The sequence below is a fragment of the Oncorhynchus kisutch genome, linkage group LG4 (assembly GCF_002021735.2).
Source record: "Oncorhynchus kisutch isolate 150728-3 linkage group LG4, Okis_V2, whole genome shotgun sequence".
Lineage (NCBI taxonomy): Eukaryota > Metazoa > Chordata > Actinopteri > Salmoniformes > Salmonidae > Oncorhynchus > Oncorhynchus kisutch.
In genome coordinates this window covers 65,817,433-65,833,934 of record NC_034177.2, presented here as the reverse complement: position 1 = coordinate 65,833,934, position 16,502 = coordinate 65,817,433, and the positions used below count along the sequence as shown (strand labels likewise).

Sequence of the window (16,502 nt, the reverse complement as noted above, 5' to 3'; positions counted from 1 at the left end):
CGACTAGTTTTTTCATTCACTTTTTTAAACTTTAAATGCTACGCTAGATGTACAGTAACTTTCAGGGTACGATAAAACAAACATCACACCCACAAGGCTCAAATCTTGTTTTTCATAATGAGCTGCAGAAAAACAAGCGGTGAGTTCAGCTCAGTTGCTCTTGAAATTGTATCAAATTACAGAAATATATTTAACCATAAAATGCAGATTTTTTAAATATTTTTAATCAAGACATACATTAACATTCATTGGCAAAAATGGACATTGTACAAAGTTTGCATCACATTGCGTAGAAATATTTTACAAATATATGGTCTCATATCAATAGTCATGTAGGAACACCAAAACTTCTGCAAGCTGTCACCTGAGTAAGGCACTCTCAAGGCGGTGCTGGCACACGCATGTCTTCGCTCCACAATGTTCTGTATGGCACACATTAAGGAGCTTTCTGACCCATTTCCTTCCAGCTTTTCCACAGCAGTAGGTTCTTGCTCTTGACCTGGGTTACAAGGCAACGGGGAAGCCTCAGCCCATTGAACTGGCCCACTCCATCATTATGGCCCATGGCTAACAACATGGTCACACTCCCTGTCAGGAAGACATGTGGACATATACCCATGATAGAATGTTCTATAGTCAGAGATCAAGGTCAAAACTGTAACATTGACAGAAGTAGGGTTTACAGGAGAGAGGAGACAGTCTCAATTACCTGGGTGATAAGATTCCAGGTGCTTCCCCATCAGACTGTTGGTGATGTTGGCAACAGCAACCCCAGCGTGGAGACCTGCATGGTACGCCATCTTAGGCTCGTTAACATTAGCACAGTCCCCAACAGCGTACACATTGTCATAGCCCTCCACCTGCAGGTGCACATTCACTTTCAGGGACCCATTCTCTGCTAGGCATCCATCTGAAATATAAACAGAGAAACTTAGTAAATGCATGTAGATGGTGTTTAGACTACTGTACATTGTGTACTAACATGCTGACCACACCGCTCGTGTAGTGTGCGTAGCCAGGCGCTAAAATAGAGATCTATTCTATTTGTGACTCACTGCAAGTCCCGCCTCTCCAATCTCCAAAATTGTTTTTTTTATGAGCATATACCCATGGGTGATTGAAAGATGAACCGAGGTCCACACTCCAGTCGGTAGTGGTAATGTAGCTTAAAGTTGGTTGCCAACCGTCATATCAAGTCAAAAGAAGAAGCCTGAAGGAGGAGAAATTACAATATATACATTTTTTTACCCTTTTATCTGTGGTTTAATTGTCAGAGTAGAGTACCTTGTGCATTTCAGGTAAAATAACAATCCAATGTTTATATCCCAGGACAAATTATCTAGCAACAGCAAGCTAGCTAGCTTCCCAGCTAGCTAAATTGCCATAAATGTTTATTGCTTTTCGACCTGTCCCCAAATTAATATAGTTGGTTCAGAGTTGATTTGGTATTTCAACCTGCGTGTCCTGATCGCTTCTGGTGTGGGGACAAAAATCAACATGCGTGCGATGGCACATGCGGTCTGGTCACCTTCCTAATATTGAGTTCTGTAAAGTTGGTTGGATTTCCTTTGGGTATTGGACCATTCTTGATACACTCAACAGTTTGTGTAAAAAAAAAAAAAAAAAAACAGCAGCATTGCTGTTCTTGACAAACAGTTGTACCTGGCACCTACTACCATTCCCTGTTAAAGCACTTAAATCTGGTCTTGCCCAATCACCCTCTGAATGGCACACACATTCATGTCTAAATTGTCTCAAGGCTTAAAAATCCTTCTTTAACCTGTCTCCTCCCCTTCATCTACACTGATTGAAGTGGATTTAATAAGTCATCAATAAGGGAATTTTGCTTTCACCTGGTCAGTCGATGTCATGGAAAGAGCAGATGTGGAATTTAATATGCAAGTTCATCATATGAGGTTTCTCTAACCAGTCATCTTTCACAGGAATTAGGTGATTAATTTAAACTTTTTATAAATCCAGCAAAACTGTTTAACAGATTTTGAACTCTCCTGTAGTAGTTTTATCAACAGCACTTTGAGCAGTACTTCTTGAATTTCTGGGCTGCCTTGGACTCAGATGGCATAATCCCTCCACCTAGTGGACAAGACAGACAACTCACTCAGGGTGGAGCTATAGGCATCAGAGTTAATCTTCATGCCTGTGCAGCAGATGACGAGGTCTGCAGTGATCTCTGTATCCTTGTCTGTCATGATAACCATGTTCTTGTTGGTCACATTGAGCTCCAGTAGAGACAGGTTAGAAACTTTCTGCCCTAGAGTCAGATGAAAAGGTGAGGCCACAGTGTGAAAGTTAATTACATAACAGCAGGTGAATTGCACTGAGATAATAATTATACTAAGTGTTTAGCATGAAACAGATGATCAAAGAAAAGTACTCTAGGCATTTACTGTTTGTGTCAGTCACAACAGATATCCTAATTCAACATCTAATGATGAGGAAGGGAGGCAATCACCCTCTGCACACACATGAGCTCTCTTGGACATTCTCTGTCTGCTGAACATGCCATAATCAAAACTGCATTTTCACTGACTGGTGATGCTGTGTCACCCTGACTAACATTTCCTCAGCCAGACATAACCTCTTACCCAGTAGCAGCTCCACCCCTTTCTCCAGCAGCACCTCCTTAGCCTGTTGCCTGACACTGGGCAGCAGCTCTGGGTCGGCTAGGCCAACACGGGAATGGATCAGGATCACCTGGAAACATGGAGGTGTTTGAGAATGGAGGGCAAGCTCCATTAGTTGTGCTCCAACCACAAGTCTCTAAGAGGTGTGAATAACAAAGGGATGTAGGATATTATTACCTTCTTGTCTGGATATTCTGTTTTGATCTCTGCAGCCATCTCTACACCAGTGGATCCACCACCTACCACAAGAACCGAACCGGCGGCCTGGACCTGACCAACAGCAGGGAGAAAACAAACCTGTAATTTACTAATATTTTCATAACACATGAACGTGGGTACAACAATTATCAAATGTATTACAAAATACACTGAACAAAAATATAAATGCAACATGTAAAGGGTTGGTCCGATGTTTCATGAGCTGACAAAAAGATCCCTGAAATTTCACACAAAATGCTTATTTCTCTCATTTTGTGCACAAATGTGTTTACATTCCCGTTAGTGAGCATTTCTCCTTTGCCAAGATAAACCATCCATCGGACAGGTGTGGCATATAAGCTGATTAAACAGCATGATTACACAGGTGCACCTTGTGCAGTTGTCACAATGTGCCAGATGTTTCAAAGTTGAGGGAGCACGCAATTGGCATGCTGACTCTAGTAATGTCCAGGAGCAATTGCCAGAGAATTGAATGTTAATTTCTCTACTATAAACCACCAACTAGGGCTGTGCGATATTGCCCAAGTTTCCTTTTTTTCTACTGATGGGAGATTCACAATATACAGTACCAATCATACAGTACCAGTTTTCTACATTGTAGGCTCAATCTGACATGACACTCCAGCATGACAATGCCACCAGCAATTCTGTGAGTGATTTCCACAGGAATGTCAGTGTTCTGCCATGACCAGCAAAGAGCCCGGATCTCAATCCCATTGAGCACATCTGTGACCTGTTGGATCAGAGGGTGAGGCTAGGGCCACCCCCCCCTCTAAAATAATTTAAAATGTTGCATTTTGCATTTATATTTTGTTCAGTGCAGATCAAACATGAACATTAAGTCTGCACCAACAAACCAGCCCTGGGAATGCAATTCCATGAAAATGTACCTCCTTCACAATGTCCTCATACTTCTGGATGGCTGTCTGATAAGAGGCCACCATGTTGTACTTCCCCGGGAAAGGGCCATCTGTGCCAGTGCACAGTATAAGGTGTGAGTAATGAACTTCCTGTGGTGTAAGACATGACACAGTCAAATTACAGGAACAAACTGTCACATCTCCAGCCTGTCAGAAGCGGTCTGCTTTGGACAGCACACTGCATATGCCTAAGTATGGAGAGTACACCAAGAACACGAAGCCAAGTTAATATTCAGCAGCTAGAACTGAACTGACTAGAGAAAGCGACATTACATAATAAACCCCAGCATGCCCATATAGTCTACTGTACCTTTCCTCCATCCAACGCTACAGTCTGTGACACTGGGTCCACCCACATGACTCGCCCCTGAAGGAAATTCTCTCCAAACGTCTTCAAATATGGGATAAAGGTCTGCTGGGCAAAGCCTGTGAGAAATTAACTAGAAATGTCAAAGGTTCTTTAAGTGGGAATTGTTAGATCAGTGTTTTTCCAGTGATGTTACAATTTCCAATGGGTCAAAGGTTCTCACCACTCTGAACAGAGGCACGGAGGGCAGCCACATTGTGATGAAAGGCGTCACGGAGGTCAATGAGGGTGAATGGTATCCCCCTGGATTTGAGCTGTTGTGCGGCGGCGGTGCCACCGAAACCCCCGCCAACCACCACAACATGAACATTGTCTACAGATACCTGGCTGCCCATTGTCTGTAGGCTATGACAATAGGGGTGAAATGGTAATGAAAACTTTAAAACATTTCTGGTGTGAACAAAATGTAAGATCACAAAATACTCCCTACAAGAGTCAAAGTACTCTCAGAAATAACAAATTACACACGAAAACATTAAGAACACCTTCATACTACTGAGTTGCACCCCTCATACACAACCCAATACTCAAAGGCTTAAAAATCTCTAACCTGTCTCCTCCCCTTCATCTACACTGATTGAAGTGGATTTAACAAGTGACATCAATAAGGGATTATAGCTTTCACCTGGATTCATCTTGTCAGTCAGTGTCATGGACCGAGCAGGTTTTCTTAATGTTTTGTACATTCAGCAAATATGGAGTGAAAATATTGAAAATAAAATATTGGCCTACACCGATAGGGCTGACAACAAAAAACCTTTATAAATAAATGCAAATACAAATCGTAACACATTTATTTGGATAAATCCATAATGAGCTATTGATGGCCGACTTTACCTGGCATAGAAAATTAGTTATCGTCAGGACACTCTCGTTCAGGCACTCCATTTCGTTAGACCTGTTTTCTATTGATAGTTCTTTGTGTAATGTAATATATAATCATAACAATTATGCTAATGTATGATTTCGATACATGCCCGTCTCATCCCGAAAGATTCATTACTATGGGACAGATGGAGATCGAATTTGAATATTGAAACAAGGTTGCAAATGTCGGAGACACAAGGTTTATACAAATCTCAAAATGTTAGTCTGAGATAATGTCTAGATGCTTTTTAATTGTGGCGAACAAGTATATAAATTCACTGTCTGGGCTAATGAGACAGTGGATTGCGCAGTCAGATGGAACCGAGTAAGTAGGCAATTTAAACGTCATATTTAGCTGGTGGTAATTTGTGCAATAGACACCGGATGGCATGCAGTTTAAACCAATCAGCATTAGACCCACCCGTTATATACAAGACAACAATGACTTTGCAGTTTACACAGGAACATTTAATGACAGTCTTCATCTGCTACATTTACTTCAGAATATTGTAACATTTCACACCTTGACATATTGTAGCGAGTCAGTGACCGGTTTAGCCATAACAGTTAAATTGCTTAACGTTACCTTTAACAGGCTTTGACACAGAATTCGTTCGCAATTCAAGAACACGCTCTGTACCTTATACCCTGTGCCTCGGAACCGTCGCAATATATATTTAGAATGAAATATTGATAACTCCCCGACAAATAATTACAAAAATGTCCACTCCGAAATTATTAACCAAATGCCGTTATTCAGCGCCTCTCTATCAAATCTAGTTGACATGAGCTACCCTAGTTTTTACTTATATCAAATTCAATATCGGCACCACTCAAACTCAACTTTAATTTACATATTGAAACTATAATAACACGTAAAAAATTTACTTACCAAAATGTAGGCTACAACCGCTTCTTCGTCCTTACTTCCCAGCGTGGTTTCCCGTCTTCCCTCAGTGTTGCCAACGCCTCAGTATTGGCTGTCCTAAAAGTCGCTACATGACGTCGTCGCCTAATTTGCATAATTCGCCATGTGCATGTAATTGTGATGAATGCTGTAGGAGAGAGGAATAACATCGTGGGAGAGACAAAAAGTGAGTTAAATACACTTTAAATATATTTAGAACTACAAATGAACGAATTAACTTTCTTCTGTCATTCCTCTTTTTTTTAATGTCACAATTCCAACCCTCCGCCGAGACACACTGGTGGAGTTACTTAGTTTATTATTTTATTTTTTATTATTTTATTTTATTTTTCTTAATTTGTTTTTGTTTTTAACCTTATGGTCCACTTAGGAGCCTACAACAAGACACAGTAAAACATTTTTAAAAATGTATCCAATCTACATTAACAATCTAAATGGACCAAAAAGAGACATTAGAAAAAATTACGGTAATTAGTCTGGCCCTAATTCAGGTTAATTGTTTTTTTTCCCCAGACCCCCCTCTACACACACACAGGCTGTGCTGACTCACAGATAGAGTGGGTCATCGTCATTTTGGTCAAGGGTCTCTATGGCAGGTTCACCAACTGAGGGAGCTGACTTAAATGAGTAAGCAGTTGATGTGCCAAAAAAGCTGCAACACATTATCAGGCAGCTGGTGCTCATAACAAGGCTCACCAGACAGCTTCAGTCCATATCGATGTACAGGATGGAGTTAAGGGTCTGCAAGGACATCCGATTTCTAAGTTTGCTTTTTACCACACTCATCTGGATGAATACTCTCTCGACTTCAGCATTCGAGTGTGGCAAGGACAACACAGACACAGAAGCCATGGCAAGTTATTGAAACGGGTTGATATCAGCTGCATCCCTGAACTTCCAAATCTCACTCCAGAAGCCCAGTGTGTTTTTTGTCTCATTCCATTTACTGGACAATCTTGTAGGGGGAGTAGCCAAGGAGCTTTACTATTTTTTTTTCTTTTTCTCCAGGGCTCTTATTGTGCTTTAGAGTTTCCTCCACACTGAAAACTGGCATGTACTGTAATGCTTCGATGTTGTCCGGCAGTCTCACCCTCAACTCATTAGTGAGGGAGATGGTGAAGGCTACACACCGCTTTCGGACATTGTTTTATTCCTCGGGCGCTAGGTGGAGCTCAGCTGCCTTTGACTCAAAAAGGTAACCAATGTACGGTTTGGGACTGATGTATCCATCTATTGGCCCTTTGAGTACATCAACATTTGCCAGTGGATTCAGCACCCTGCTGCTCACAGACTTTATCAGGCTAACCAAGCTGTCAAGTTGCTTAAGAGGATCTACTTGCTCTCCCTCAAAAGCCTTGATGGCCAACTCTCTCACCCAGCACGGACTTTAAAAAAGTAAGATACAATATGTTGTGAGGATCACTGTACATGGAGTATACAACCTCAGCCATGTAGCAGTGTTCACTGGACGTGGTGACTGCGAAATGCAGCCTAAACTCCTCGCTAAATATAGCAACAAAGTCACTAAATTGGTAACACTGCTCCATATAGCCGTCTACAGTTTTTTTTTCTCTCACTGGGGATAGCCTGGGCAGCCACTGGAACCACTGGGATGTTCACAATCACTTTTACATGCGCACACTATTCCAGATAGTAGCTCATATCCCGCTTAAGGTCCTATTAGGGAGAAATTGTTTACAAGCACCTTTGATATCCCGCTCACGTGTATCCCTGCACCATGAATAAACAGAATATTCCTCATTTAAATTAATATGGGTTAAATGGAATAGTAATTGAAATATGGACACTGACTGTGGGCCTATAACGCTCTAATATATTAACTCCTGCAGAATTATGCATTCCTTGCAGTAAAATGACACAACAAATGATCATTTTGTCTTGGGAACAAGAGTAGAGAAATATTATTGACTTATTTCAGCATCTCTTTAGAAAATGCAAATGATTGTGTAATGTGTTATCTTTGCAAGCAGACATCATTTCAACCACATAAAATATGCACCCATGACGAACTGAAGTCTTATCAGAAACCTGTTTCATGTTTTCTCGCTTTTCATTTACTTGAAACTGATTACATTTTACACAACTAATCTTTCCACTGTTTTGGAGTTATTGCGTTTTCTCCCTGGTCCCTAAAAGAAAAAGAGAAATTTTGCATGTGTTAAATAGATTACTTATGCATAAATTCTATCAATGTAAGACATTATTCTGGTGAGAAAGTGTATTTAGTCTTCTGGGACAATAAGTTATGACAGAAGAGAAGCTGCATGTATCAAACTATAACTGACAAACAAATGCCCTACCAAATGTCGGAAATAATAAACATAAGGTTGTCTAAATTAGGGGTGAAAGTAGCCCGGCAAAATGGTCCACTACAGAGTATCAGCAACATACACTATGATAGAATTATAGTGCATCGAACTGATCAGGAAGCCTACTTTTTATATGTGATTTGTATGACAGTCAGATGACATCACACAACACCCTTGATATGCGAAACAGCTTCCAAAGACCAGAAAAACAACAGTTAACAGGATATGTTTACATGCCACAGATAGCCAATATCTAAGATCAGCATATCCCATACATTTTATCCGGGTTTTTCATAACCGGGATACAAGTTTTTTCGGATTATTGTAAACGGGATATGATGTTAATATGTGTCAACTCCAAATAAGATTACTTGAGTATCCCGAATAATAACGTCCGTTATCATTACTCAAGTATTCTGATATTGGTGTGCATGTAAACGTGGCTGTGAGTGTTCATGCCTCAAGCAATGACTATGTAGGCTATAAGGGGCCCAAACCGAAATGCAGGGCAGGAATTTTCAGGTGTGAGTTTCTTGTCGACTATGTGGAAGGAGCAAACGAACAAGGTTGTGGTACTTATGTGAAGCTAGCCACAATAACGGTGAGCCACAATAGTGGAATTTGTGGTTTGCCTTAAAAAATAAAAGTAATTCAGTGAAAGTGATGAAAACTGAAACAAATAGTGAAATTATGCCACTTTTGGACTATACACTAGATAATGCTAAACACTGCAAAACACAGCCTTAACTATGGAACTTGGGTCCTTAAAATGGGGTACCAGGACTTTGTGGGAAATCACCTCACTGTCCAGCCTATTGTGCATATTGACATTCATATTGCAATGTGCAACATTACCTATGGATCTTGGGTCCATGAAATGGGGTATCAGCCTACTCAGTGACACCCAGAGAACACAACTGTGAAGAGTTTACACAAATGTTAGTGTTGTAGCTCTTATTTCGGGACCCTGTCCCCGACCTGCCTTTTGCCTACCCCTTGGACTATAATAAATATCAGAGCTCAAAGCATCTGCCTCCCGTGTCTGCATCTGGGTCTCACCTTGTGTCGTTATACTAATCTGTCAACCTACTGTATTGGACATTCATATTGCAATTTACAGCCTTACCTGTGGATCTTGGGTCCATGAAATGGGGTATCAACCTTCTCAGTGAGTATTTGTGTGTACGAGGCTAATCTTTGTGAAACCTTTTGACAGTTGCGTTCTGTGGGTGTCACTGAGTAGGCTGATAAACCATTTAATTGACCGAAGATCCACAGATAACCCTATACATTGCAATATGAATGTTCAACATAGTAGTAGAAACACGTATGCCCCGCCCGCCCACCTGAGGATCTGTCTTTTTCAGCCATCTATTTCCTGTGTTTGAGGACTGCAAAATCTACTCAACATTGTCTTTCTGTTGGATCTATGAGAACGCTTTGTAAGGAATTTAACACATCTCGACACTTACACCACAGGAAAGATGCATTTGTTTTGTTGGGTGTTTTTTTGTGTGTGTGCAATTGAAAAGCAATTTGCTACAGTTGAAATGTTTTCAAATTAGATGCGAAGATATTAAAGCAATTTCTGGGAAATGAACACAGATTACAGTGATATTCTGTCTGATTTTGCAAACAAAGTACAGGTGTAATCTAGAGCCAAGTGATTTTTAAACCGAGGGCATCCTGAGGTGCTTTCAGTTTTCTTGAACGTTTACTCCGTTGTGGAACGGTTTGTACAGAACGACACATTTCCCCAGAACGTTCTTGAACAGACTGAGGTACGTTTGCTCCCATTTGGTGGGTGTGGTGAGGTGTAGCTTGAAGCAATGAGTGATGTATTTAAAGGGCAGAGGCAATGCTGACAGCATTCCTCAACCCAACCCCTCCCTGTTTTTCAACTGGTCGTTCAGTACAGCACCGTTTCAACTAAACATTCCAGAATGTTAAAACATACTGAACACAGCCCTGCTACTGACACACTTGTTGAATTATGCAACAGAATGTGACAACAGGAATTAATGAGGCAGTCTATAGACAGTGCAGGTGAGTGTAAGTAGGTCTAGAGAGAGGATGTTATTCTATTCCACCCATTTATGTAGATATATTTATATATGCAAATACACAATTGTATTTATGCAAACAAGGCACATAATATTCCTTTTTTTGTAACACAAAACATAAAATAAATACCTGATACCATCAAAAAATGTATATATGAGTGCATTTGAAAAAATAAAAAAAGACATTTGACAAATTGAGTACCAGAATTTTAATCAAAATCCCTGAACACCACAATTTTCCGTGCCTGTAAAATCTTTTATGGGATATAATTTAGTCAATATTTGATGGATTTAAACATTTCAAATAGTTTGGAATATCTTCATAGACTGTCAAAATGTTGCACTGTTTTTGAACCTTTTAACAATTTATGACCTCTATTAGTAGGTTTACTGGTGAGCTTAATGTAAACCCTGCAATATGTATGTTAATGCGAACAATAGGCTAAATTGAACCTTTATTTAACTAGGCAAGTTAAACAAATTCTTATTTACAATGACGGCCTACCCCAACCAAACTCGGACGAAGCTGGGCCAATTGTGCGCCACCCTATGGGACTCCCAATCACAGCCGGATGTGATAAAGTCTGGATTTGAACCAGGTACTGCAGTGACACCTCTTACACTGAGATGCAGTGTCTTAGACCCCTGCATCACTCGGGAGCCCAAAATAAATAAAGACATGATTTCCCACAGTTAAAGTTCCCAAATATGAGCTACGACGCTAATATTTGTGTAAATTCTTCAGCATTGTAATCTGTGGGTGTCACTGAGTTGGCTGATATTCAATTTGATGGACCCAAGATCCATAGGTAAGGCTGTACAGTGCATGTAAGTATGCCCCCAATGCAATTCTGAAGTCTAATTTACCCACTGTGATTTCAACTGATTTGTACTTTGTTTGTGTACAATTAACAAATTATTGTATTTTGTTGAATTTATATAACAATATCCGAACCATGTTTAGCATTATCTAGTCCAAATATGGCATGTTTCCACTATTTGTATCCGTTTGCATCACTTTCAATTGGGGGACTTTTATTTGGAAGGCAAACCGCTAATTCCACTCATCGTTATTGTGGCTAGCTTCACACAGGTAACGTCTAACGTAGCCTCGCTTTCGGTACCGCTGAGTGTCAGCCTCCAGTCTCGATTATTCAGAACCAAAACTCAGTCTAGCACTGTTAGCCCAAAGAAGAAGTGAGATTTATGCTGCGTTTATAACCAAGTGGGAATTTACCACCATAGAGTTAGATAGATGACTCTAGATGGATAAATCTCTTTTGGCATGGACATTGCAATTGAGTGCTTCCACAATTTTTAGGCAGTCAAATTGTTGGGCTTTCCTATGGGTGAATTCTATTCACGTCACCAAATAACTGATTAAAACACACTGTTTTGTAATGAAGGTCTACAGTAGCCTCAACAGCACCCCCTATGGTAGCACCATGGTTTTGCCAGAGGACAGCTATTTTCCAGCCTCCTCTGGGCACATGCACTTCAATACAAAACCTAGAATGTTCATAATTCTCACCCCTTCCATAAACTTACACACTTACACAGTATTTCCGGAGGACGTCTTCCAACCCATCTGAGCTCTTGCAGTATGAACTGACACATTGTCCATCCAATGAACGGATCAGATAATGAATTTAGTGCTGAAAGCATAAGCTACAGCTAGCTAGTACTGCAGTGCATAAAGTTTGGTGAGGAGCTGACTCAAAGAGAGAGAAAGACAATAGTTAAAAAATGTTGAACAAATGAATTTCTTCAAAAGTTAAGAAGCAGTGAGAACTATATTTCACTGTTTTTTTACATTTTAGTTTACCTTTCACTTACTTAGCTAATGCAGCTAATTGAACCTACTCAACAACCTAACTCAAACATATAAGAATGTTATCTATTTTAGCTAGCTGTCTAAAGCTATAACACTGCAACTTTTCCAAGTCAAGGTAAGCTTTTGGTTTTATAAATGTCTTGCTACCAGGGCCCACCGGTGTAACTGCTAAACCGCCGTACCTTGGCCGGCCCGTCAGGCCCTAGGCGCACCTGGGGGGGGTACTGTCACGCCTGCTCCCGCTCTTCCCCCCTGGTGCTCAGGGGCGCCAGGCTGCCCTGCATTACGTACTCCTGCCACCATCATTACACACACCTGCCTTCCCTCGTCACGCGCAACAGCAAATTATTGGACTCACCTGGACTCAATCACCTGTTTAATACCTCCCCTATATTTGTCAGTTCCCCACCTTTGTTCCCCGCTGCTGCATTAATTGTCTTACGTCTGTGTTTTACCCGGTTCTGACGCTGTTCCTGTCTTGTTTTCATGTATGTTCCGATTAAATGTTGATTCCCCGTACCTGCTTCTCAACTCCAGCCTCGTTCCTTACAAATATGGTGACAACGATGTAAGCTGTGTAGCGGTTCAAAATCAAATAACATTTTATTGGTCACGCATGGCCGTGGGAAGATGTTTTGGGGTGGGGGTACTGTGGGGAGGGTATTTTTGCTCCTCGTTCTGCTGGAGTGTATTTTACTCCACTCAAACAGGGGTAATGTGGCCCTAGTGCAATAATTTGATTGGGGGGGGGGGGGGGAATCTAGATGTTTAATGAAATGTTTTATATTAAAAAAATTGTGATTTATCCGGGGCTGCTGCAGCACCCTCAGCACCCCTACTTCCCACGGCTATGTGGTCGCATACACATACAGTATTTTGCAGATCTTATCGCAGGTGCAGCAAAATGCTTATCTTTCTAGCTCCAACAGTGCAGTAATACCGGACAATACAAAACAATACACACAAAACCAAAACATCTGTTTGCTTAGAGGTTATGGTATGAAGTTTGGTTTGGAGAGTTTTTTTTCGCCTGGTTACAGAGAGCTGTTGTGTTGCTCACTGAAGTCCACAAGCGAAGGGGAAAGGTGAGAGGAGGAAAGCTTGTAGATGAGAGAAGGAATTATACAACAGGCAAAGTGATGATGCTGTATGTGGCTGCTATAAAAGTGAACTGTGTGTGGGGGTGATCAGGGGTCTATTCTTTCAAGCCGATTCTGTTGCAAAACATTTCTTAAACAGAAGCAAACGTAAAGAAAAGGGGAGGGACCTACCTGGATTTGTCCAATAGAAACTCTTGTTTTAGTTGCAAAGCGGAATGCAACTGTTTGGACTAATGATTACACCCCAGATCCACTAGACGCAGGCAAGAGTGTGCAAGGCGGTATTGAATGTGTCACTGTCTGTCAGCTTGAATACTTCAATTTGTCTCTCGACCTGTGCACCTGCATTATAAAGTTTTATTTAGGTTGTAGCAACCTCATGATGGGTATTGGGCAACTTTGTGTGTCATGTTGTATGTATCATGTAGTAGCCTAAACCAGTCAATGTTACATTGAGCTGGGTGATTGGAATATGAATGACAGTAATCCAATATCCTGTAATAGAAATAAGGCCATGCTCATTTAATATATATATATATATATATATATATATATATATATATATATATATATATATATATATATATATATATATATTTGGCAGATAAATGCAACTACAAAATATTATTTAAAAAAAAGCAATCTATTAATATGGTTGTTGAACACTATAATTTGTTTACAAGCCTGATAGTTGTACTTTTAATTTATGGCTTGTTGGCCATCGGCCAATCGGGCGTTTCTAAACTAGTTCAAACCACCTGAATGCATCCAACTGGAATTTACGACTTCACTAGTAAATTCCCACCTCTCACTTGGAGCTCAAGACTGATACATTAGTTTCCCACTAGTAATTACCAGTCAGGGGGCCGTTCAAATATATTTTTCCCAGTCCTATATGGTAAACATAGAGAATGATAGAGAAATCATATGTATACAGTATGTGTCCCATTATGGTGCCTGTGAGTGTAGAGGCAGCGCCATTGAGGCCATCTCCATTTTGAAGTAGTCCATTTTCTACTTCTACTACTTCTGTGAAACAAACTGAAAGTGTGCATATTGCAATCTAGAGTGTGTTATTTGAACAGGTATAAAGCCAAGGATAGTGATTTCCTGATGCCTACAGTTATGGAATGTTTGCTCACAAGTGTAATTCATTGGCTGATGACCTGGATGGAATCATGTGATCCTTCCTTCACCCATAGGAAGTTCTACCCAGTTGACTACTTTAAAATGGTGGAGTCCTCAATGGCTATGTCCATTCCAAGACTGGTTTTATCCTTCTGAGTCCTCTATCTAACAATCGGGTGGTAAATTCCTACTTCCCACTTGGTTATGAACTCAGCATTATACCCGCCACGCATACTTGTGGCCACTTCATTGAGAAGAGCTATGGAGACGTGACCCGTTTTTCCATAAAATAACACCGGGACAGGCAGACAGACACATCTTTTCAAAATGAAAAAGCATCCGATGCATATGTTGGACCATCCGTGAATTTTTTTCAGAGGCTTCGTTGTACTGTTAAAACGGTAAGGGCAATTTCATTATTGTGCTAGCCTTGTCTTTGTCAGAGGTCGGCTAAAATGGCAATTGTTTACAAACGCATAGGCTAATGCTACATTGTAACGGTTTTAGTTCCTAGAGTGTGCGAAAGGTTGAGAGTTTGGATACTTTTTAGTCTATTTTTTTCTATTTTACCTGATCTTTGTTTTGCCACAGCTGGTTCCCCGTTCCCATGGTGAAGCATAGCAGACTCACTACTTCAAGCCAAGGAGGGAGCCTGCCTAGTATTGATCAATTTGTGATAGAACGAGCAATGAACTGTTCATACATTAGACTGGCCATGTATTTTCTTTGCATGGTGGGCAATTATGGGCAACTGCCTTTTTCATTCTCGAAGAAGATGGGAAAAAGACAAATGCAGCAACGATTGATATGAATTTGTTTATTCCTACTTCGAGCCTATTCATTTCCAAATGTCACCCCCAATCATTTACAACGTGTGTCAGAATGTATTCAAACGGACATAAATGGACATTTATTGCTGAGTATCATGATTCATTGCTGAATATCCTGATTATAAAACTGCTGTTTCTTGGGTTACCAAACCCCAAAATCCTCAGCCGCCCTATATAGCAAGTAAGATTTGGCAATAGTATGTGTAGGGGGCAAACAAATAGTCCTACCAGTAAAAATGATTTGCCTTTTTGTTTTTGTTGTGTACCTTTTTGTGGGGAGTGGTGGGTGACAATAACAATAAAGACAGAATCCCCCCCGCCTTACATAACTAATGGCAATCAGGACCAACTGCAGAATTCAGTGCAGGACATTGCAACCACTGAGGCAGATGTTTCTGGCCTGTGGCTGTAATCCAAGATCAAGGGAATCAAATCCAAGCCTAAAAGCAGCAGATATACTATAAAACATTCTACCACTGTACGTAGTCCAAGCCTGGTAGTCTATTGAAATGAATAGATTAGCCTCCCTGGATGTTAGACTAATTGAAGTTGCATTGTGTGTGTTTGTGCAAGAGTGTGGCAGTATGTGGTTGAACTTTTATTGTGCTTACGGTCTTTTCCTGATCGCCATCTTACTTCACTGTAGGTGCAAGCCTACAATATGTACTGGGATGGAAGAGGAAGAGCAGAACCGCTATGTGGCCCAGCTGAAGGAGGAGTTTGACAGCTGTGACACCACAGGCACTGGTTACCTGGACAAGGAAGACTTGTCATCCCTTTGTCACAAGCTGTCCCTGGATGCTCACCTTCCCTTACTGTTGGACACCTTGCTAGGACCACACCACTATGCTCGGGTATGAGACCAGAGCACCTTAGTAACATCTCTCGTTGTTGTGGATTTGCTTTAAATTTCCCTTACCAGCAGTTCATTAAAACATATGTAAGGCTCTGAAATGCGTTGTTATAGTAAAAGTGTAGTAGTTGTATAATAGCTGTGTTATGACCACTCTCCATTTTCTAATAGTTATTCGGTAAGCCTGTATGCCCATTTGAAATCTCAAATCAGAAGCCCAATACATGTTTGATCATGTTGCTACCTTATTGACAGAACAGTAGTCATGTCTCACACTGTTGACAATTAACTCATTTTCCTTCTGTTATGCAGGTGAATTTTGAGGAGTTCAAAGAAGGCTTTGTAGCCGTGTTATCAAGCTCTCTGGACTTCAGCACCTCAGAAGAGGAGAGCAGCTACCTGGAGCCAGGTAAAGCAC

The 16,502-nt window shown here is 40.7% G+C and overlaps 2 protein-coding genes across 3 annotated transcripts in view; one reads left to right on the top strand and one right to left on the bottom strand.

The window, feature by feature from the left end:
- Positions 1-204: 204 nt before the first annotated feature.
- aifm2 (AIF family member 2) lies at positions 205-6,042 on the bottom strand. The gene is made up of 9 exons (XM_020481623.2): positions 5,911-6,042; positions 4,315-4,496; positions 4,095-4,210; positions 3,755-3,874; positions 2,823-2,915; positions 2,607-2,715; positions 2,120-2,272; positions 710-910; positions 205-588 (listed from the first exon to the last, which is right to left on the bottom strand). The coding sequence occupies exons 2-9, from the start codon at positions 4,484-4,486 to the stop codon at positions 437-439; spliced, it is 1,116 nt and encodes a 371-aa protein (XP_020337212.1). The 5' UTR covers positions 4,487-4,496; positions 5,911-6,042; the 3' UTR covers positions 205-436.
- An 8,491-nt stretch (positions 6,043-14,533) lies between these two features.
- Positions 14,534-16,502, top strand: part of ninl (ninein-like) — a 43,999-nt gene continuing 42,030 nt past the window's right edge. The window contains exons 1-3 of one of the 2 annotated variants that reach the window (XM_020481619.2): positions 14,534-14,802; positions 15,878-16,085; positions 16,397-16,493. In XM_020481619.2, coding sequence (XP_020337208.1) covers positions 15,903-16,085; positions 16,397-16,493 — 280 coding nt within the window. In that variant the 5' untranslated portion in view covers positions 14,534-14,802; positions 15,878-15,902. The remainder of the gene's footprint in view (positions 14,803-15,877; positions 16,086-16,396; positions 16,494-16,502) is intronic. The other variant, XM_020481621.2, reaches the window with a different exon arrangement.